Source organism: Orbicella faveolata, unplaced genomic scaffold (assembly GCF_042242905.1).
Source record: "Orbicella faveolata isolate gen_17 unplaced genomic scaffold, um_ofav_v1 contig_4, whole genome shotgun sequence".
In the NCBI taxonomy this organism is placed as follows: domain Eukaryota; kingdom Metazoa; phylum Cnidaria; class Anthozoa; order Scleractinia; family Merulinidae; genus Orbicella; species Orbicella faveolata.
This window is the reverse complement of record NW_028301569.1, coordinates 7,805,525-7,826,515: the sequence shown is the minus strand read 5'-3', so window position 1 is coordinate 7,826,515 and position 20,991 is coordinate 7,805,525. Positions and strand designations below refer to the sequence as shown.

General features: G+C 38.5%; 4 protein-coding genes across 6 annotated transcripts; 1 reads left to right on the top strand and 3 right to left on the bottom strand.

The window, feature by feature from the left end:
* Positions 1-26: 26 nt before the first annotated feature.
* On the bottom strand, positions 27-11,428 carry LOC110068543 (uncharacterized). The gene is made up of 3 exons (XM_020775928.2): positions 11,120-11,428; positions 2,648-2,895; positions 27-1,421 (listed from the first exon to the last, which is right to left on the bottom strand). The coding sequence occupies exons 1-3, from the start codon at positions 11,256-11,258 to the stop codon at positions 945-947; spliced, it is 864 nt and encodes a 287-aa protein (XP_020631587.1). The 5' UTR covers positions 11,259-11,428; the 3' UTR covers positions 27-944.
* Positions 3,373-7,140, top strand: LOC149101306 (uncharacterized). The gene is made up of 2 exons (XM_089276009.1): positions 3,373-3,546; positions 3,816-7,140. The coding sequence occupies exons 1-2, from the start codon at positions 3,436-3,438 to the stop codon at positions 4,839-4,841; spliced, it is 1,137 nt and encodes a 378-aa protein (XP_089132135.1). The 5' UTR covers positions 3,373-3,435; the 3' UTR covers positions 4,842-7,140.
* A 116-nt stretch (positions 11,429-11,544) lies between the features above and the next one.
* LOC110068545 (uncharacterized) lies at positions 11,545-16,071 on the bottom strand. 2 transcript variants are annotated; one of them, XM_089276010.1, is made up of 5 exons: positions 15,885-16,071; positions 15,269-15,347; positions 14,896-14,968; positions 13,862-14,115; positions 11,545-12,428 (listed from the first exon to the last, which is right to left on the bottom strand). In XM_089276010.1, exons 3-5 carry the CDS (start codon positions 14,924-14,926, stop codon positions 12,081-12,083), a joined length of 633 nt encoding a protein of 210 aa, XP_089132136.1. In that variant the 5' UTR covers positions 14,927-14,968; positions 15,269-15,347; positions 15,885-16,071; the 3' UTR covers positions 11,545-12,080. The 2 variants fall into 2 exon arrangements, with proteins under 2 accessions (XP_089132136.1, XP_020631590.1); XM_020775931.2 differs by lacking the exon at positions 15,269-15,347.
* Positions 16,072-18,388: 2,317 nt separating this feature from the next.
* Positions 18,389-20,875, bottom strand: LOC110068544 (uncharacterized). Of its 2 annotated transcripts, XM_020775929.2 has the most exons (3): positions 20,748-20,875; positions 20,062-20,372; positions 18,389-19,119 (listed from the first exon to the last, which is right to left on the bottom strand). In XM_020775929.2, exons 1-3 carry the CDS (start codon positions 20,779-20,781, stop codon positions 18,661-18,663), a joined length of 804 nt encoding a protein of 267 aa, XP_020631588.1. In that variant the 5' UTR covers positions 20,782-20,875; the 3' UTR covers positions 18,389-18,660. The 2 variants fall into 2 exon arrangements, with proteins under 2 accessions (XP_020631588.1, XP_089132416.1); XM_089276290.1 differs by lacking the exon at positions 20,748-20,875 and having other exon boundaries at positions 20,062-20,664.
* Positions 20,876-20,991: the final 116 nt, after the last annotated feature.

Sequence of the window (20,991 nt, the reverse complement as noted above, 5' to 3'; positions counted from 1 at the left end):
GCCCCAAAAGTAGCGATGTAGCAAAGACAATGCATCGATTCGGATCTAGGATGTTTTAAAATTCTTTTCATCCAGTGTTGGTGCGTAAATATTACACACTAATTTTTCTATAATAGGTCATGTATAATAGGACATTATAGTAGGACATTATAATAGGACATCATAATAGAGCAATAATAGGTCATAAAAGGCCATTTTATTATATAATAGGACATTATAATAGGACAATAGGACATAATAGGACGTTGTAATAGGACATAATGGGACATAATAAAACATAATAGGACAGTATAATAGGACATTTTTTCGACGACGTTCAGCGAACGGCTAGGCCACTTTTTTGCACGGACCACGTGACCCGAAAAAAGATTGACTGCGGCCGGGAGCCTATCACTTCATGGGCGGCCGCAGCGGATGAGGCCTTGGAACTAAGGTGCCTCGTCATTTTAAGTGTTGCCCTGCACGGAAATACTGAAATTTTCTTTTAATTTGACGTTTACATAATTGTTTCATCCAACAAACAGCGATATTCTTTCTACTAGTCTTAAGTGCTGTACTATCGAAGAATAAGCTGTCCAAAGTTTAAGCAATAAAAAGAGGACTTTTTTTTCCTTTTTTTTACATCTAAGCACGAGGGGATTGGAAGAATTCTAGACAGTTATGTAAACTATGAGACTATGATGTGCTAAGGCGAAGTCTAGGGTTTGCATAACTTTCAAGTGTTTAGATGACGCTGTGTAAACAGAAAGAAGTCCCCTATTGCTTTCGAAAAGCAAAGTTTAAATACTCTCATCCAAACACACCTTCGACCATTGAGAGCGCGCTTTCTATCTTAAATATTATATAAACTTTCTTATAATCTCATTCAACCCCACGCATTGATTAGTATCTTACTTGCGAGTAGCCTCCTTGTCTCTGTTGGTCTAGTCTTACTTCATGCAGTTTCATGAGCGGCGAATGTTCCACTTGATTACTGGAACAGCTATTGACTTAGGTTTACTGGTTCTCATGTCTTGAACTAGCGGACCAAGACATTCAATCGGATCATTTAAAACAAATGACACGAGAGACGATAACGATGACGATGATAACGTCATCGGATCAGCTGCAAACGGCGGGAACATGATCCTAGACTCTGAGCAATCAGAAATTAGTGGCGTGGACCCTGGATTCCACGAGATGGAATGCGAAGGCATGGGAACGAGGGGCCAGGAACAGCTTTTCCTAAGACGGGTACTGACGCTGGAAATTGACGACGACAAGGAGCCTGGGTTTATTTGGCAAGATGAAGATGAGGGTTGCGGCATGTGTTGCTGAATACATGCTTTTATTCTGTGTCCGTGACGACGAGATCTTGTAACACCAGGTTCGTATTTGTAGGGAAGTTTGGCAAACCTGTACGTTAACCTCTGGCCAGATATCTGCAAAGAGCAAGAGAGAGTCAAGCTTCAGATAGGAGCGGATTAAAAAAAAAAATTGTAGAACAGGAAACCATAACGAGATTGTGGACCCAGAAGAAGGTGGTAATGCTGAAACGCCGGCTGTTAGGTTATCTGACAAGTCAACGCCGGAAAAAAAAAAGTTTACAATAACTGCAAAAATTCTCGAGCGCTCATTACAGAATTTTCATTGTCTATTAGCGGACAGACACATGAATTTATAATTTATGCAACGAGCGAGAGCACAATTACAATGTTGTTGTAAAAAACAAATTGACGTCAGTTTTCCATGCGTCTGTCCTGTTACTGACAATGAATTTCGTCATAACATAGTCAAGGTAATCTGCGGATCCACTCGGCTATTGCACCGTGGATCAACAGCTACTTTGACGATGTTACGACGAAATTCATTGTCAGTAACAGGACAGACGCATGAATACTTACTTTATCTATCTAGTTCAAGACGCTACACAGTATCTATTCGTTTGCTGTTGACCATAGCAATCAGCGCGCCGGTCAGGCCTTCCACCAAATCGAAAATCTCTTGTTAGTCTTCATACATTTTCCTCCGGGTTTTTAAAGGAGAATTGATTTTCTTTTTTGTCATGAGGACTTTCCTAAGCTGTTAGTAACATCACACTTGAGAGTAGGGTAAAGGTTGTCACAATATCACGGTACGGTCAGTTGCTTAGCGACAGTTCCATTCTGTTCACTCACCACGTGATCATACAACGAGTAAGATGACGTCATCCACAGGATATACAGATGTCAGTAACTCATGCCAAAGAGCCTTTTGTTCGAAAATGAAGATAGATTGAGATTTAGGCCTAGTAAACGTAACAACATATAGGAAAGACGTTATGTCCAGTCGTTATGTTTTCACCTTTGCAGTGTGAACAACCTGACTTAATGACATAACAGCAACATAACAGCATGCCGAACATAACGACATAAGGAAAAAAAAAACCTTTTTTCCCTTATGTCTTAATGTCGATGTTCGCATTATCGACAAGCAATTATGTCGTTATGTCATTATTCGTTTACGTCGTTATGTCGCTAGTGAACCAGGCCTAACGAAACATGGAATCGTCTTGATAACTGAAAGGGTTCTCTAGATCTGAACAGGGAAAGATTCTCCGAATGAGGATCAATATAACCACATGCACATTGAGTTGTCTCAACAATGAAATATTTGCAATTTTACTAACCTTTACAATGATTCCTTTTGAATAGTACGTGCGCAGTGCTCGGCTGAGTTTCTCGTAATTCATTGCTTTTACACCTTTGTAAGCACCCCATAGTTTTGCTACTTGCTCGGGGTTTTTCAACTTGAACTCTCGATTCTCCTCTGTGGTCCAAGTTATTATTGAGCCGCAGCTTTCGTCTGCGAGAAGTTCAAATAAGAACTCCCACAAGTGGACGATGTCCTTGTGCTGGGGTTCTGATTTTCTCTGGACTGTGTACATGGGAGAATGATAAAAACAGAAGTTAAGTGAATGGCCAGATTGGATCGACTTTGAATTGACTTGTAAGGAAGTATTTCTATTTGGTCAGATATGAGAGACTATACATCAAGAAATAAGGTGCAGCATGACAAACGTTGGCAAAAAAAAGGAAGAAGGAATAAAATTAGAAAGTAAAACTAATCAGTGGACGTGCCTAGGGAAAGGAATCTGCAAAGCATACTGATTTCAGTCATCGTATTCTCTTGCTTCAGTTAGATGAAGATTCAGTGAACACACCAGCGTCATGCGACTTGGCATTGCAAGTTAAATAGCGATAATAAAACAGTTCTTAACTTAAACCCATTATACGATTTGGTAAATACTTTTTTCAGCCTACAAAAGGTTAAAAAACCGTGCATAGTTAGTGGAGGGGACTGGTTGTGAAACCCGGCAAACTTCAAAGGGCCGGCTTTTTGTTTCGCGTTTGAGGTTGAATTGCACCGTCACGTGACATTGACCGTGCACACGCCAAACGTTCATTCCCAAACAATATGGCGGACACGAACGATTTGTTTATCATTGGAGACGATTTTGACGCTATTTTAGGTATTTTGGAAGACGAAGAAGAGCTTGATGAACAGTTTAGAGAAGCTGCAGATGAAGTAAGTATTATATTCTTTCTTAGCCACCCAGAAGTTAGCGAAAAGCGCTGTGCTTTGACGTTCATCTTCTTTCAGCTCGATCGAGTATCATCTGGTATCATCGGTGCTGTTTTTTTGTAGCGACTTGTGTTATGACTAAATCCTTGTACTGACGATGTAATTATTAAGTGGTTTCGTATTTTATTTCCATTAACTATGCTTAGAACTAGACTTTGTAGCATCGTTTTATGACTGATTTCTCAACTGAAAGTTACTTTTGTTTACAACAGGTTCAACTCGAAAACGTTGTGTGCGAACTGTGCCACAAGAAATGCAAAAGCAAGAGCGGACTGAAACGACACAAGACAGTTAAACACAAAGATACGAGAGATGTCGAGAAGCAAAAAGAAGGAGGACAAGAGAGCTATTTAACTTTTGTAGCTTACTCAAGAATTGTTGAAAAAGCTAAACACAAAATTGCTGACAACAAAATCTGTCCAAAATCAATCAGAGACGAAGTAAGATCCTACACCTACAACAACGGTCTGCAAGACGTAACAGCTGGATTCTCTGATATTGAAGACCTATATAAACGCTTGATAACGTCTGGAAATGCTGAAAGATTTTATACTTCCTTCTACTCGACCATAGCTCTGAATGCAGTTAAGCATTTTGAGGGATTATCAAGGAACGCTGCTATACTACTGTCTACCAAGGTTGCTGATTGTATGTTGGCACACAGCAAGGAGAAAATTGAAAGCATGTATACTTGTGCCCCATTAACTAAACTTTCAGATGAAGAAAAAGCTGGACTACAGTATATTGGAGGTTATGTGCTTCATAAACTTCATACCAAGCATGCTGGTAAATCATCAGAAAGTGAGCAGGCGATCTCCATCCTTAAGGCTGGCAAATTAGAAGATCAGAATGACATTGAAAACCAGAAGTTAACTTCATCTTTAAATCGTGGTGGTTTGTGGGCAATTTCAAAAAATGCTCAATCAATTTTTGAGAGAACTGAACATTATTTCAGGGATGCCACTTCCAAGACTAACATGCAAAATATTGCCTATGCTAGTATTATATCAAGATCTGTTCATGATGTTGAAGTAGTCTCAGCATACAATTCAATGTTATCCAATTCTGAACTGATAATCAACAGTAGTGTTGCCAAAGATGTTTTGCACAACATCATACAATTGTATATCAAAGTGCGTTCATTTTCTTTTGCAAAAGATATTATCCAGAAACATAAGATTAGATTGAAACAAATGAAATCAAAAGCACTTCGTAGGGACATAAGTCCTCTCCACTAACTGTGAACCATGTAACAACTACTGTATAAACACTGCTTATACTGTACATATAGAGCAATTGCAGCGTTAGTAGAGCTGCCTTTTGTTCGAAACTTTAAAACAAACAAACAAAAAATAAACTGGACATTTGCCAAACTGAATTGTTTAGCGATATAAACTAAACGATGCAAGTAGTCTTCACTATCATATTGTACTGTAAGTAAGTATTGTGCGGTAATATTACTATTTTCCTCTTTTTGTTTTGTTTAGTTTTTCCTATGTATATTGTGTTTGTAAATTAGTAAAATAACAAAACAAAATTAAAAAAAGAGAAAAAAATTAAAAAAGAAAAAAAATGTAACTACTGCATTTAAATATACTTCGTAAACACTTTCCTAAAAAGAAATCAAGTTTTAAGTATTGTTCGGAACCGGTCGACAGAGGAACACTTTAAGGTATTCGACATAAATCATTCAATAACCTTGGTGTAATGGCAGTATCGAAGCGTGGGTCTGACAACAGGTTTAATAGAATCACACGAGCGCACGGTGGTAGTGCATGTGTAGCCTGGAATAAAAGACCGTCTATGTGGGCTGCAGCAAGACTACGGACGACTTAGTAGGTGATCAGTAGAAATTTGAGAATGACATCATTCTTTAACAAGAAGCCACGAATGAAGTTTAATAATTAAAATCATTTCCATTTTCGTCAACCGTTTTCACGGCATCGTCATTAAATAGCTGGTTCATTTTAACACTTGTACTAATCAGTAGGTATTTTTTCGAATGTCTAGACCACTGTTACTATCATGAATGTGCTTTTGTGTAGCCCGCTTTAGGTATCGATAAATGAGCAGAGCTTTGAGATTAAAAAAAGAAAACAAAACAAAAAGTAAAAAACAGGAAACGAATTCAGTTAGTTTGCTTCGCGGAGCCCCAGCTTAAGGTTACCGTATACCTTCAGGGGTGTCTCACGTCCAAGCGATGTAGCGCGTTCGGTTTAAGCTGTAGATACCTAAACCCCTATATCAAATTAAAGCTTATAGAGCTGGCTATCAAACCATACCAAAAATTTTGAAATAAAATGAAGTGCCGATTTTTTCACGGCCACTAAATGCGAGCGTCCTAATCACCTTTTGGAAGCTACAAGTCAAAGCGAATTTTGTTTTTCGCCAATTTATTTTTTTCCCCGGTTTCAGGACAAAAAGCGCTAAAAAAGCGTGTCTGCGTTTTGCCACATTCAATTGCAGTAAAAAGTTACAGAACATTTTCAAAATAGGACTTAAAAAATGTGAAGTGATCGTACAAAAATTGCTCTCGGAGAAAAAAATATTTCGAAATAAACAATTCGCAGACACGTTTTTGTTTTTTATATGTTAATCTAGCTACTGTCCAAATTTGAGGGCAATCAAACAAATCCCCTTTGAGTTGTAACTCTTTAAAGTGTCTGCTTCAAGCGAAAAAATTTATTCGAGAAAACAGCGCTAAGAAAAATCTCTTGCTTCGCGAACAAACTCCGCCCACAAACGCCTTCAACTGGGTTCTCAGATCACTGAGCCAATCAGCGCTTGGAAAATTTACTACCATTAACTCGCGGTGAAATTTACGCGTGAATCTCGAAAAAACCCTTGAGTTTCGCAATGCGCTCAAGGCGGAGAGATAATTTTTCTGTAGCTCGGTTTTTCTTGAAGCTGGTCTGGCAAAATGGGGAAGACGAAAAAGGATACGAACGCTAGAGTGGCTGGGCGACGAGAACAAACTGAACAAAAGAAAGCGCGGCGGAGCAAATGTGCATGGATAATATTCCAATGGATCTCAATGAGTTGGGCGATTCATCGGTATCGGACTCAACAAAAGAGTCAATGTACACGTCGCTGTTATAGCTGTCGAGTTCCCAAACCTTTACAGAATCTTTCTCTACTCTTGACTCGATCTTTTTGCCTGCTTGATACGATAGCTATAGCTTCATCCGCGAGGCCAACTTTCGCTTCTTCACTCATTGATGTGTTTTCATTCGTTCTTCGCTTTTTCGAACTGGTACACAGAGTTTTCCGTGGTCCATGTTTACTTATAACTTAATAGAATTACATCTAATACGAAAAATGCTGGGATCTGAGTAGCCAGCCAATTCGTGGTATCCATATATTCCCGCGAAAGTAGTCTCGGTTGATTGCGTACACGTTATAGGGCTGTCAATCAAGAGGGAACTTTTACTTCCGGCCGTAACGTAAAACCTCCATTTCTCCGCCAATATTGAGTTTTTTTCAATTTTGTTTTCAGAAATTAGAGATTACTCTTCGACCATTACTTTGAACCAAAAATCCAAATTTGAAGAAAATTGCCGATCTGAAGGTATACTGTAACCTTAACAGAAGGTTCACGTGCCTAGCGTGAAATGCCGAGATGATAACGCGCCGGGTCGCCAATGATGTGTCCAGGACGCAATTTATAATATGTGTAACTATCTTAAATAACTTAAAGTATACTGTTAAATAGATTACCTTGAGTCACATTTGTCTCGGGAAGTGAAACTACAGCAGCCATAACTGGCGTATCCTTCGTAATCCTATATTTAAGAGGTCTATCAGTTTTTCGGTGTTGTTTGTAGAAACAGTTTTGGGCAAATGTTGTCAGTTGGAAGAGATGAGTACCTCTTGATAGGGTTTTAGCAACTTTCGGGTGAATCTGGGTTGTAGTTCTAGAGGCAGTGGTTGTGAAGTTAGTTTTGTTTGTAAAGAACTCGAAGTTAAAGCGGATTTAGAATTTATACGCCTATAATAAAAAGGAATTGAGTTTGTTAATAGAACGCCTGTCTTTCGCTTTCGCTTTCGCTTGGCGAGACAAACTGTGACCTGGCGGTCCCCGCTCACCACTTGAAAACGTCCTGAAAAAATATTTTTGTCTTTTGTAAACGGAGTATTTATATTGTAATTCAAGAATGGCTGTCGTCTTTACCAAAGATGGCAAAACTAAAGAAGAAATTTAATGCGGTACAGTTGACTCAAGAAGATTTGTTTCAGCAGAAAAAAGGGGATTAGGTGCACTTTAAAGGAATTGCGTCGTGGTTTGAGCATCTTGAAAAGTTTTTCCTAACTTTTTCAAGTTCGTGTTTTGTAATCGTTAATCATCCTTTGTCCGTTATGGTTTATTATTATTATCTCTTGGGCGTCTTTCTATCGTAATAAAATTTTCAGGTTTCCTTTAATTGAAAGTGAAAATTCTGCGACTGAGCTCTTTTAAAAGTGAAACTGACGGCAAATTAAAAAGTTCGACAGCTGGATAGATAATCATCTGCGCTGAGGCTCATGATAAAACTGAGATAAAGGCGTGAAACAGGAATTAGAAAGTAGCAGTCTTGCGGAAGGATACATAAAAGATGCAGATTTGCAGATTCTTTTGTGATAGTGTAATGCTTATGGCGAAAGTAACTCATCGAATTCCTCTCCGAAGATTCTAGTCGGTGTCGTTTCTACATTTCCCGCACTTCCTTATATTAGATCTTCCGGTATTGGGAAGGTCACGGATGTCGGACTACGAGAGTTCGTTGCATGCTTCTAGCCGTTCAATACGGTCTGTTAAAAGGAGTGATTAACGAAGCAGGACTGGGATAGCCTATTCAGGAGCTCGGTCTTTTAGAGACCTTAGTTAGGGAGCAGTGGCAAGGAATGAAGCGGGGTGAAAAGGCGAAGGTTGAATTAAACGCTATTAATTAATTTTTCAATTCTTTTTGTACTTTTTCCCAATTTAACCAATCAATCAATCAATTAATCAATTTGTTAGTGTAAAAACGTGTGATAAGGTTGCTCTCTGGCATCTCCAGGCTGCAGGCCCAGGTATAAAACGCTTGGCAAAAAGTAACAGTAAAAGAACGAAAAATTAATTAAAAGGAACTAATATCATATTTAATGATTTTAAACAGATTCCCAAGATCAAGAGGTTAAATTTTCCTTGATTTCTCGTCTGTCTGTAAACGGTTCAGCCTATTTCTCAGCTATCAGCAAATTTTGCCGATCTCATTTATCAGTAAAGCCGTCTTTCAACTAAGACCAATGCTCAGCTGTCTGGCTCACGACTACAGAGGTCGAACATTTCGAATTCAACGATGCGACGAAACTTGTTAACAATAACCTCTTAATAATAAGAACGAAAGAAAAAGAATAATTGATGTATTAACCCTTTCAGCCTGAAAGTCAAAGTATAAATACTGCTTATTGGTATAGATAGATAGATATGATAATTTCCTATAGTACTTCAAGGAACCCCAAGGGGGACGTCCATATAAAAGGTCGTACCTTTTAGATGTTAAAAAAAGCTGGTTTGGTATCTCTCAGATTGTTCAGCCTCAAAATTGAGTCCGTTTCCGAGTTACCTTGAGCCTCTGTTTCAAAACGAGTCTTCGTGCAAAACCTTTCTTATGAAAGTAGGTTTGATTCTCATGAAAATGAACCTGTAGGCAGGAGCTCATTTTCATATGAATGGTTTTACACGTAGACTCGTTTTGACACAGAGGCAAAAGACAACTCGGAAATGGCCTATTATTGTACATAATAGTTTTTCTAGTCATCTCTTCTATTTATTTCAATATTATTTTTTTAATATTAATGCTGAAAAACTCTTTTCAGACATCAGATTGTGTGTTGTTAGGAAAATTTCAAGCCACGTCCACAAAACAGGATCTTGCATGGTACCTCTTAGATGTTGTTTTCAAAATTTTCGACGAACACCCCTGGCCTTTTTTTATGGAAGTTCCCCACCTCGGGCTAGGGACAATTGGATGCCGTATTAGCATAGACGCTTAAAAGCTCTCGTGCCAACATACAGTCTTTGTACGTTTCTTATATTAGTAGTTAGGAGATTGATCAAGAGACTGAGACTTGAGACTCATCAACTGATTTCAACAGAGAGATTCTCATTACAGGTTTTCGTAAGTTTTTCGGAGATTTGGCTGGGAGAATTTGATGATGGCATGAACGCGTGATGTCACCGATGCAAAGCTGCTTGCATTTGCAATTGCCTCTTTTGATTTCCCTCGATCAGTTCGAAGAAAGAAAAGCTTGTTCTTAGTAAATACTACAAAGTTTAGGACCACTTGTTGTAAATTAGAAATTAGATTGTCCAAACTCTCTATTCTCTACTCTCTACTCTCTACTCTCTACCCTCAACTTTCCTCTCTCTCTTCTCTATACTCTCTACTCTCTTCTCTCTACTCTCTGCTCTCTGCTCTCCTCTCTATACTCTCTACTCTTCTCTATACTCTCTACTCTCTTCTCTCTACTCTCTGCTCTCTGCTCTCCTCTCTATACTCTCTACTCTTCTCTATACTCTCTACTCTCTTCTCTCTACTCTCTGCTCTCCTCTCTATACTCTCTACTCTTCTCTATACTCTACTCTCTTCTCTCTACTCTCTGCTCTCTGCTCTCTTCTCTATACTCTCTACTCTCTTCTCTCTACTCTCTGCTCTCCTCTCTATACTCTCTACTCTTCTCTATACTCTCTACTCTCTTCTCTCTACTCTCTGCTCTCTGCTCTCCTCTCTATACTCTCTACTCTTCTCTATACTCTCTACTCTCTTCTCTCTACTCTCTGCTCTCTGCTCTCCTCTCTATACTCTCTACTCTTCTCTATACTCTCTACTCTCTTCTCTCTACTCTCTGCTCTCTGCTCTCCTCTCTATACTCTCTACTCTTCTCTACACTCTCTACTCTCTTCTCTCTACTCTCTGCTCTCTGCTCTCCTCTCTATACTCTCTACTCTTCTCTATACTCTCTACTCTCTTCTCTCTACTCTCTGCTCTCTGCTCTCTTCTCTATACTCTCTACTCTCTTCTCTCTACTCTCTGCTCTCTGCTCTCATCTCTATACTCTCTACTCTTCTCTATACTCTCTACTCTCTTCTCTCTACTCTCTGCTCTCAACTCTCAAATGTGGAAGAGCTAATCTCTACTCTCTATTTCTATTGTCTACTGTCGACCACTGTCTACTCTCAAATCTCAAATCCTAAAATCTCCAATCTCAAATCTCAAATCTCAAATCTCCAATCCCAAATATCAAATCTCTGCTCTTTACTGTCTACTCTCCACTCTCCACTCTCCACTCTCCACTCTCTACTGTCTACTGTCTACTGCCTACTGTCTACTTTCCCCTCTCTACTATTTTACTTTATATGGTCGAATATGAGAAATGTGTTTGTAGCTACCTAGAGCTCTGCAAGGAGCAGCGAAATGCCTTACAAGTCCATTTATCATCAAACAACTTGTAGTAAAAGATGTGTGCTCTTGAACAGTTTGCTAAAACTAATTACCATTTGCTCTGTCTCCAAAAGCCTCAGACATCTTGATGTTCAAGATGCATCTCGTGTACAAGCGAAGGTACTCAGTACATTTTAGCACTGTATTGACCAAAATTAGGTCATTAGGGCATAAACCAATTAAGGACTCCATGAGCCAGCCGTTTGAACCTCTTGATACTCGAATCGGTCCAGATCTAGTTCAACGCAAACGAAAAGGCCGTCAGTTTTGAATTTCCTTGTCTTGCCTGTGTTTCAAAACGAGTCCTCGTTCAAACCATTTCATATGAAAACGAGTTTTATTTGCATGGAAGTAAACGTGGAACACATTTTCATATGAATAGTCTTGTAGCTCATTTTGACACATAGGCAAAAGGTAACTCGGAAATGGCCTGTTTCCCATCCCACAAAATGTTCACAAATAAAGATTTGTTTTAAGCTATAGTGTGATTAAATGATGTATTTCAAAATCATCATCGTCATTAACAAAAACAAGATCGTTATTCTTCAGAGTACTGTTTTATGACTAGCACAAAGAGATGCCTTCTGATTAAAACATTAGAAGAATCAAAAGAATTACAGTACATGATTCACATTAAAATATTAAGACTTGAAACGAATTTCATGATCTTTCATAAAGAACTATCTGATTTCATACAAAACAATCAAACAGTGGTTATTTGGGCATTCCTTTGATATCCGTGACTTCAAGCACTTTTCTATAAGTGTCGCGAGGTGCAAAAACTGAATTAATATTCAAGTGCCACTTACCAACTCAATCAAGGATCTGGTATTCATAAAAAGTAAATGACCCCAGTGAGCTTATGTGGGATTATTGAGCAATGGAACAATCAACTCAATCAGAAATAAGTGGCATTTTCCAAACCGAAGTTTACATAGTTCGTGATCGTAAAATATAAGAAACGTATAGTTGCTACTTAAGGATGTAAAGCTGTTTCTTGAAAAGACACACCTTCTAGTAGTCTACTCTAGGAATGGTAGTCTTCTGAATAACAGAAACAGGTATCGATGTCGGGGGTGTTTTAATAATGGGCAAAACTAGTTCATGTAGCGACGGATCGACAATCTGAAGTAGTATCTGCCTTCCTTCACCACTCCCAGGTGTTGTGGGTGGTAGAAAGCGTGGGCACAAGCAACGAGGACAGCAGGAGATGGATACGGTTGGTCGGGACCAACATTCCCTAAGGGGAGCGGTGTTGGTGTTTCCTTTAGGAGCTGACTTCACTTGAGGAAAGTTTCTGATACCTTGTTCGCAGGTTAAGGGACGTTTGTTCAACCTGTACACAAACCTTTGGCCTGGAACCTGGAACAAAACATGAAACATACAAGTGTCAGACAGACATAGCCCAGACAGAAATAGAGTTAATTGTAAGTCAGTAAGTCAGTAAGTCAGTCAGTCAGTCAGTCAGTCAGTCAGTAAGTCAGTCAGTCATGCAGCCAGCAAGCTAGCCAGCCAGCCTTACTATTTTTGTTTTGCACTTTTGCACTTCTCATCGTAAATCTAACATTTCAGTTTAAGTTGGATTTTCAGGATGCGTTTCATAATTCCCAACTTTTACGTTATTATTTCTTTGTATTGCTCCCAATTTTATGTAGGCCCTTATTTAGCAGGTAATTTTTCTTATGCTGTGGGGTTACTTTGGCAACAATTAAGTTATTTGGAAAGTGCCACAAACGGAGCTTTCGAGCTATTGCTTCAGTTTCTAATTTACAAAGTGCCAGATTACAAGTTTAGATGAAGAGTTATCCCTTTAGATAATCTGGTAAGGGTGATACCATTCTGGTGAAGATGTGACTGATGCATATGCAAACAATTACCAGATTTGTAACATATGTTGTAAATATGTGGAATAAAACTAAAAGGAAAAAAGTTAACTTTTCTTGTACTAAGGGTTGCTTCAGCAACAATTTGTAATTTAGAAAGCTAAGTGTCGCAAAGTTTTCGAGTTTTTGCTTCAGTTACTAATTTTCAAAGTTGACAAAACATGTTTTCGCATACATTTTGCCATTGTTTTGTTTCACAAGCTACGTCATAGACGGTCTAACGACAGGTATCTATAGATAGTATAGACGTATATAGACTATTTTTAGACCTACACATTCTGCTGTATTGCAGGCCTTTGTCTGTCAGAAGTCTGTAAAAACCGTGTTTGACTCCCAAAGACAAGGCTTAAATCAATTCCGTAATCTGCTGTCGATTCTTATTTGAGCCTGCAGATAAAGGCTTGATCATTTTATGACGACAGAGCTAATAAGCTTTCGAGTTGTTGCTGCGTGTTTTACTAGAAAGTGACACAAGGCTTTGCAGTTGTTGCTTCATAGTGAGTAATTTAGAAAGAGCCACTGTTTAAGTTTTTCGCTGGCAATGACTTAGGAAGTGTCACCGACAAAGCTTCTAGTCGTTGCAAAGAAATTTAGAATGTTTCGAGTTGTTGCAAAGTAATTAAGTAAGTGATATCAAAACGTTCTAGTTGCTTAAGTAATTTACTAAGCACCTTTTGACCGAGCTGACTGTTGATACTTAGAAAATACCTGTTAATACCGTTTGCCGCTGTAATTAAGAAGAATCAACAAGTTTTTTCTGATAAATTAAGATATACAAACATGACAACTTAGCATGAAGTGTTGAAATGCAAATTAACGTATTGAGGCTTGAGCAGTTCAACTTGAAAATGCTGGAAATCAGGGCTGCTTAACTTATCTTCCATTCAAATACAAGGAGATATATTGACTCACCTTTTTAATATTTCCCTGTTGATAATAATATCGCAAGGTACGACTCAGTTTCTTGTAAGTCATTGCTTTGTTTCGTTTGAATATTCTCCATCTTTGAGCCACTTTTTCAGGGTTGTTCAGTTTAAACTCTCTGCGGTCTTTTCTGCTCCAGCTTATGATTGAACTAAAGCTGTCGTTCTCCAAAAGCTGCAGCAAAAACTGCCATAAATGCGTCATATTCTTATGGCGAAGTTGTCTATCAGTAGAATTTCTCTCTGTTAACAAAAATAGCGAGATTCAATGTGTTATTCAGACAGCAAATGAACGGCCACGTGTGCTCCACGTTGTGCAAGGGAAAATGTTTAGTCGTATCGAAGTCCGATATCTCAATAAATCGTGTGAGTTGTGGATAAAAACGGTATTCCAATAAATACTCATAAAGTTCGCTGTATAATAAGGCAGATTATGTAACTAAAACATTGAACACACGCCAGATTTTGCTAAGAACTTCGAGACGTTCTGACGCTTTTTTTGGGATGCACGAGCTTCCTGGTAGGTACAATAAATTGATAAATGTTATATGGAGGCTCGGTCTGCTCCTTAGGAAAGAAATGAGCTGACCCTTTCTCCAGCAAGCATTTGATTTTGAAACGGGAAAAATCCAAGCTTATGGTATTACACTAAAATAATGAGGAATGCCCAGTCTGGCGTGATATGTTTCAAAGAAGACCATTCCGATGCGATACACATTAACCCCTCTACTGAACAAAACAAGGATAAACTTGGTAGATTTAAATTGAGGCTTCTGGTAACGAAAGGTCAGCTGTGTATTTTAACTTTGCTCGATTAGAATTAATTGCATCCGGTTCAGTCCCTGCACTTGGTAGCAGTGACCCATAATTACATAATTTTTCCGCGTGATATTGATTGAGTTTCTTCAGTGCTTCATGTGTCTGACTACGACTACGGTGTGTTTCAAATGAATTTCGTAAGCCAGCATAAAACAAACATTTGAGGCTATAACTCAGACGAAAAAGAGCATTTAGGATAGTTACCATTTCTTCCTAGCTTTCTGGATACAACCATGCTGAATTATTTTCTTTCGTCGAAGCAAGCGGACGACAAACTCTGCAAAGATTGAAAATAATTTCTGGACTCCGACAACAACAAATGAAACTCCGGTTCTAGGACTTCCTTGTTTATAAACAGATTGGAAACACGGGAAGTGTAACTAACAGATGTAACACAATACGCAGCAACTCACGCTATGAGTACGTGCAGAAAATGAGGTTTCAATATGAACCTAAAATTACTTATAGGACCCTGCCGCAATGACTGGTGGGTAAATATATTAACTACTTTCTTTGTAAGAAAATAATTTATTGGCGCTTTCGTCTAAAAAAATGGAAATTTCCGAAAATAGCTTACCCTAGTTTTAGATAACGGTCCCACACCAGGGATTTTATCTTTTCTCTCCTTCCCTGCGATTATATGCGCTTCGATCTTCCTAGTATATAAGTAAAGAGAAAGGCGACTCTGTCACACAATTCTTTCAATTTTACTTGATAAATAGACCTTATGCTACATCGAAGTTGTGTCAATTATTAAGGAGATGGCCTATTGATCAAGCCATTTACTCTGCAGGATAAAGACCATTTCAAAATCACTAATTTATTTATAATCTTGAGTGAATTATTTGGTAAACGTTTGCTTTTTGCTGTTGAACCGTGCCCAAAATTCCTCCCACACCGATTTACGTACTTCGTAGATGTGCGTGCCTCTTGACAAAACATGTTTTCGCGTATACATTGTGTCATTGTTTTGTGTCTCACAACCTGCGTCATAGAAAGACTACAACACATGTATATGTAGACAGTATAGACGTATATAGACTATTTTTAGGGCCACGCGTTCCGCTGCATTGCAGGTCTTTGTCTGACAGAAGTGCGTTAAAATGTGGTTCACTCCCAAAGACAAGGCATAAATCAATTATATCCGCTGTAGATTTAAGGGTTAAGCCTGTAGATGGATGAAATTAACGTACCTCGTGTGTGACCGTGTCAGTAATGAAGGCTAATGAGTACTTCAGCTTTGTTCAAAGTGATATTTTAAGTTGTACTTTAAATAGTTCAATGTTCACCTCTCCAGAGTGCAGGTGTCAGTGAGTTCTCGAGTGGAAATGCGTGGGACCAAACGCATAACAATCATTATTCCGCGGTTACTTTGCGGTTACTCTTGTTGAAGTTCCCATCGGAAGAGGAAGTTGATTTGTAGTCTTTGAAAAAGTTTCTAGAAACTATTTGGACCATAGAACATATTGATAGCAAATATATTTTTCTAGGTAACTCTTCCATAAATTGTGAGATGTATTCCGATTTATGATTTAATCTTTTTGGTTGCGTTTTTCCTGCACACACAACGGAGGTAATAGACTGGGTGAAGTGTACGATCTTTACACCGGATGTTTACAAGACCGGCACATTCCACGTGATCGAACGTGACAAGCTATTATGGGCTTTACCGGATAGGCCGGGAATGGGAAGAGCGAGTTAAATTTGGCGGGCAAAAGTTTCGGCATGCTTAGCATTTTCAAACAAATACATCATATCACCGAGCCAATGTTTGTTTAAATCTATGTTTATTAGTCTGTGCCATGCAAAACAGACCCGATGTTGACAACGCTCGGCTCTTATTGAAATGAGAGATAGAAGGGGAAACCAAAACGTAAGGTTATAAACATGTATATGTATTGGATATTTTGAAGTGTTGCTAATCTCTCACAGTTATACTAATTCTTAGCTAATTCTTAGCTAATTATTAAAACGACTGTTTGTTAAAGCGTGGTTAGGCGTGGCTGGGCTGAGGCAAGGGATAAGAAACTGAAGGATAAAATTATTGTCAATAGATTGATACCAAAACAGGACAAAATACAAACTACTGTGAAGGGATTCTAATCCGTATACGTTCATGTTCGAATTAGTGATCAATTGTAAGGATTATCCGTCTGTAACGATCACAGGTTCCCGATTGGTCTAAAATTCACTTAAATATTGGATGGCGTTCAGATCATTCAAAAGACTTACATTACTGAAATAGCTTGTTAGCTGTTATTAAGGAAGCATAATATTAACGAAAACACCTTTATTCCAGTATTCTCATTTCTATATATGCATGGTATTATCGATGCAAAGGTAATAAACAACACTCTTAATATCACTTTTGTGGACTTTTTTGAGAGCAGTCTTGGATGGTTCTCTCTCACGTTTATTCTTAAATCTTAAATGAGGTTTTGGGATTTGTGAAACAATACGCGTACACTTGCAGAGATCAGCTCCGGGTTCATCAAAACTCATTAATAGTGGATTCAGTTTGCTTAGCATGTTAAACAGTCGAACCTCAGCGCAAGGGCCACCTTGGAGACTTAGACTGAGACTGAGACCGGTTTCGTTTTGTGGGGTTCAACATTTTTATCCACAAAGAATGGTTTACAGTATAGCACGTACACCTTACACTATCAAAATATATCGATATTTGAAAACCGAAACCAAACAGAACAAACGTCGCGCGGTGTGGATCAAGTTTTGTGACTTTTTCCAATAACGAAATTGGCCGATGTGGAGAGGTGTCCGTTAGTAAAGGTTCCACTGTATACTGTCCCCGACTTCCGTCGCTTGCTTTTCAGCAATTCAAATTCTAAAGAACGCCTGAGGGTTAATTTTCCTGAACTTGAATGGCATCCTTCCATTTGATTAGATAATGAGCTTAGGGTTTGTTTAAATTAACAATAACTAAGCGTTTTCTTTTTTGATATGAGAAAAGAATCTATTTATTGAGACAACAGATGGGACCTTGACGGGGATCACGCATGGGATATCGATCTGCCGTCACATAATTATGTCATTCTTATCGTTGAAACCGAGTTACACCGAATTTTCATTTGACGGTAAATGAATTTGCACTCACTTTTATTCATTTTATTCCTAATAATTTGTGTATATTACCGTTTTGTACCTCATCACTACGTGATGTTGTTTGATACTAATTTCTTGTAGAGTATCAGTGAATTGAGAAAATAGTCCAGTACCCAACCTTTTAAGCTTGCAGGCTTTATATTGAATCATTCAAAGTACAGCATTGTGGTCTTATAACACTGCCAGTGTCCTGGCTACTGAGTCTTGTTAGCTTCTTTGTATCTCATGTGATGTTCTTTATTATATTTGAAAAAACTCTATGTTTTGAAAATAAGAACCTGTATGGAGATTTTAGCCCTAGAATGGTTCTTAAGTAAGAGTGCTTAACTGGGAAATTTTTAGCGTAACCCTAACAAGTTCTTTAATTTTAGGTTCTTATACGCGGGTTTTTGCCGTATATCTGTTAATTCTAGAGTTCAATGAGAAAGAATTTGATGGTACACCTTGACAAGTACTGCCTTCCTAGCTTGAAATAACATGGTATTGTAGGGAGAAAATCTGCAGATATATAGTCGTCCACATGAGAGGGGAAAACAGGGGGAGATTTAGGAACCAAAAGACATTACTTGACTAAACATTTGTAACAAAAACTTACTTTTATTTACATTGTAAAAGATTATGAAGCTATTTACATAACATTTCTTTGCGAGCAAACGAGTGTTCCTCTTGATCTTGTTTCAGGTTTTGCATTACATGTTTTTTTCAGCAAAAAAAAGTAAAGACATATCTGATACAGATAGGGTTTTATACAGTTTGCTGGTTCCTCTAGGAAAATGCGTTTCAGATTTTGTACCATCAATCTGTTTTATCAGCTAAAAATATACAAAAAAATTTCTTCAGTTGGAGTTTTCATACCGTTCGCTGAATTACGGAAACAGGGACTGACGTATTGGGAAGTGGAAATGCTTCGTAAACAGGAGATACAGGCTCAAATGGTTTTAAACCAAGAGGGAGTGACATAAACATATCGACAAATGGAAACATGATTCTACTCCCGGTGCTGTAGATTGGTGGCTTGAAAGACGAAGAACCTGGATACCATAAGAAAGGACGTGTAGGCATAGGCACTACTGGCCAGCACCAATCTTTTCTTACAGGGGCACTGGTGGGAATAACCTTCGAAGGGAGAGGTGAAAAGCCAGTTGTTGTATGTAGAGGTGGAGTCGTAACTGGTTTTTGATCTTGTTTTCGATCTTGTTCGGTGATGACACAGGTATTTTGCTTTGTGTAACTCAGCGACCTTGTAACGCCTGGTTCGTATTTGTAGGGAAGTTTGTGAAACTTATACACCAATCTTTGCCCTGGAACCTGCAAAAGATTTAAAACAACTGATCAAAAGAAGCTTTCTAGATTTAACAGTTAACCAACTAGTGAAAGAAAAATGTGCAACCACCGACAAAATCACGACTGGTAACTGTCAAAAGTTTTGTGTGGTACAGATATGAGGATGCGTTTTCGGAAAAGGAAAAACTGTGATAGCAGGGCTCATCTTGATAGCTGATATGAAAACACACCTCCTCCGCTTGATAACAAAACTGAAAACAACCTGAAATAACCTGGCCAAAGATCTCATCGAAAATTGTAGACATATCTTCGTTTTAATTTAAATTTATAATATATCTTTAATCTAGAAAAAGATTGCTACCGAGTTAGTGTTCACAGCCTCTCCTTGTATGAAGTGGTGCTTATAAAGCTTGGCAGCTCTTGCGAAGTGGGTGAGGTTTTTGTATAGCGATACTCGACAAAGGTATTTGCTACTAAAAGCTGATGGTATTTTTGAGCCGACATAAGTTAATTGTAAATAACTGTCACTAATTGTCACTATTGTTTCAGCTTTAAATTTAGTACTAGGTGTGCCCCAAAGGAATCCGGATTGTGCACTCTTTTGCATAGCCTTGATGCAAGAAATATTTACTAAATTATTAAATAAGTAAAACCTTTGTAATCTCAGCGAATTCTACCGAAATTGGAGAAAACATTTTTAACAAGAAATTTCATGTTGAAAGGAAATTTTACGCAATTTTAGATCCGAGCCAAGCTCGAAGACTAATCCATCCTTGCCACCACACGCCTACACTGATTAACATCAGTTTTGATGTTATTTGTCCATAACTGTCCTAGAAAATCCAACTACAGCTGTGATCGTTGAGTTTCCTGCGAACTTTAGACAGTAAAATGCGTGTTCGAACTTGTCAGCAACGGAAAGTATGCTAAAACAGGGGAAAAAAGAATACACATCTATCAACTCACCTTTTTGATTATTCCTTGCTGGTAGTAATATCTTAACGCTCGGCTCAGTTTATCGTAGTTCATTCCTTTTTTCCCTTTCAATCTTCCCCATCTCAGGGCTACTTGTTCAGGGTTTTTCAATTTAAATTCTCTGTATTCCTTCCGACTCCAAGCGATGATTGTTTTGCAGCTTTCTTGGGCCAGAAGCTCCAACAGAAATTCCCACAAGTGAACTATGTTTTTGTAACGTGGTTCTTTGCCAACTGCAGTCAGGCCTTCAGTGACGGGTGGCTGGCTGAAGTCCTCCTTAATCAATCTCGTGGTGTACTCCGCTATTTCAAATGAGAAGAGAAAGAGTACGTGATTAAACTGAATTGAATTCGGCTTTACCTCAGTAAATAATTGCTCTAAAAAAAGTCTATAATAAAACTGGAGGCCTTGTATACATGCTCTCATGATCAGTGCTTGGCCGTACTTGGTACTTCTGGAGCAGTCGAGGACCGTCGAGGCATAGAAAATGGCGTTTCATTGTTTACAATTCGCATTTGATTTCAGATAGGAATTATCGAAACCGAAAGGTGATTCTGAGCCCATCTCAGTGATGAATCTCGTGGTTGAAATGGGCCTAGCAATAGGGAATTAGTATAAATTAAAGGGTTTATTACTCTCCACGAAGAAAAAAGCACTGTCTGCAATTGCTGACTTACCATGCATCTCTTGCTCCATCGTTGAAACAACCATGTTTGAGCTCGGACGACTGCAAACTTTTTTTCTTGAAGAGGTCTAAATTACAAATCTGACTTTCCACCGCTGTTTGATATAGATTCAAGCCGCGCTTATTTATAATCGAAATTCCCAGACAGGAAGTTCTATTTTCGGCGCTTGACAGGTGTTTTGTTATTGACGTAACTCTGTACGTACGTGAACGCGAGCTCGCTAGAGGTCACGCTC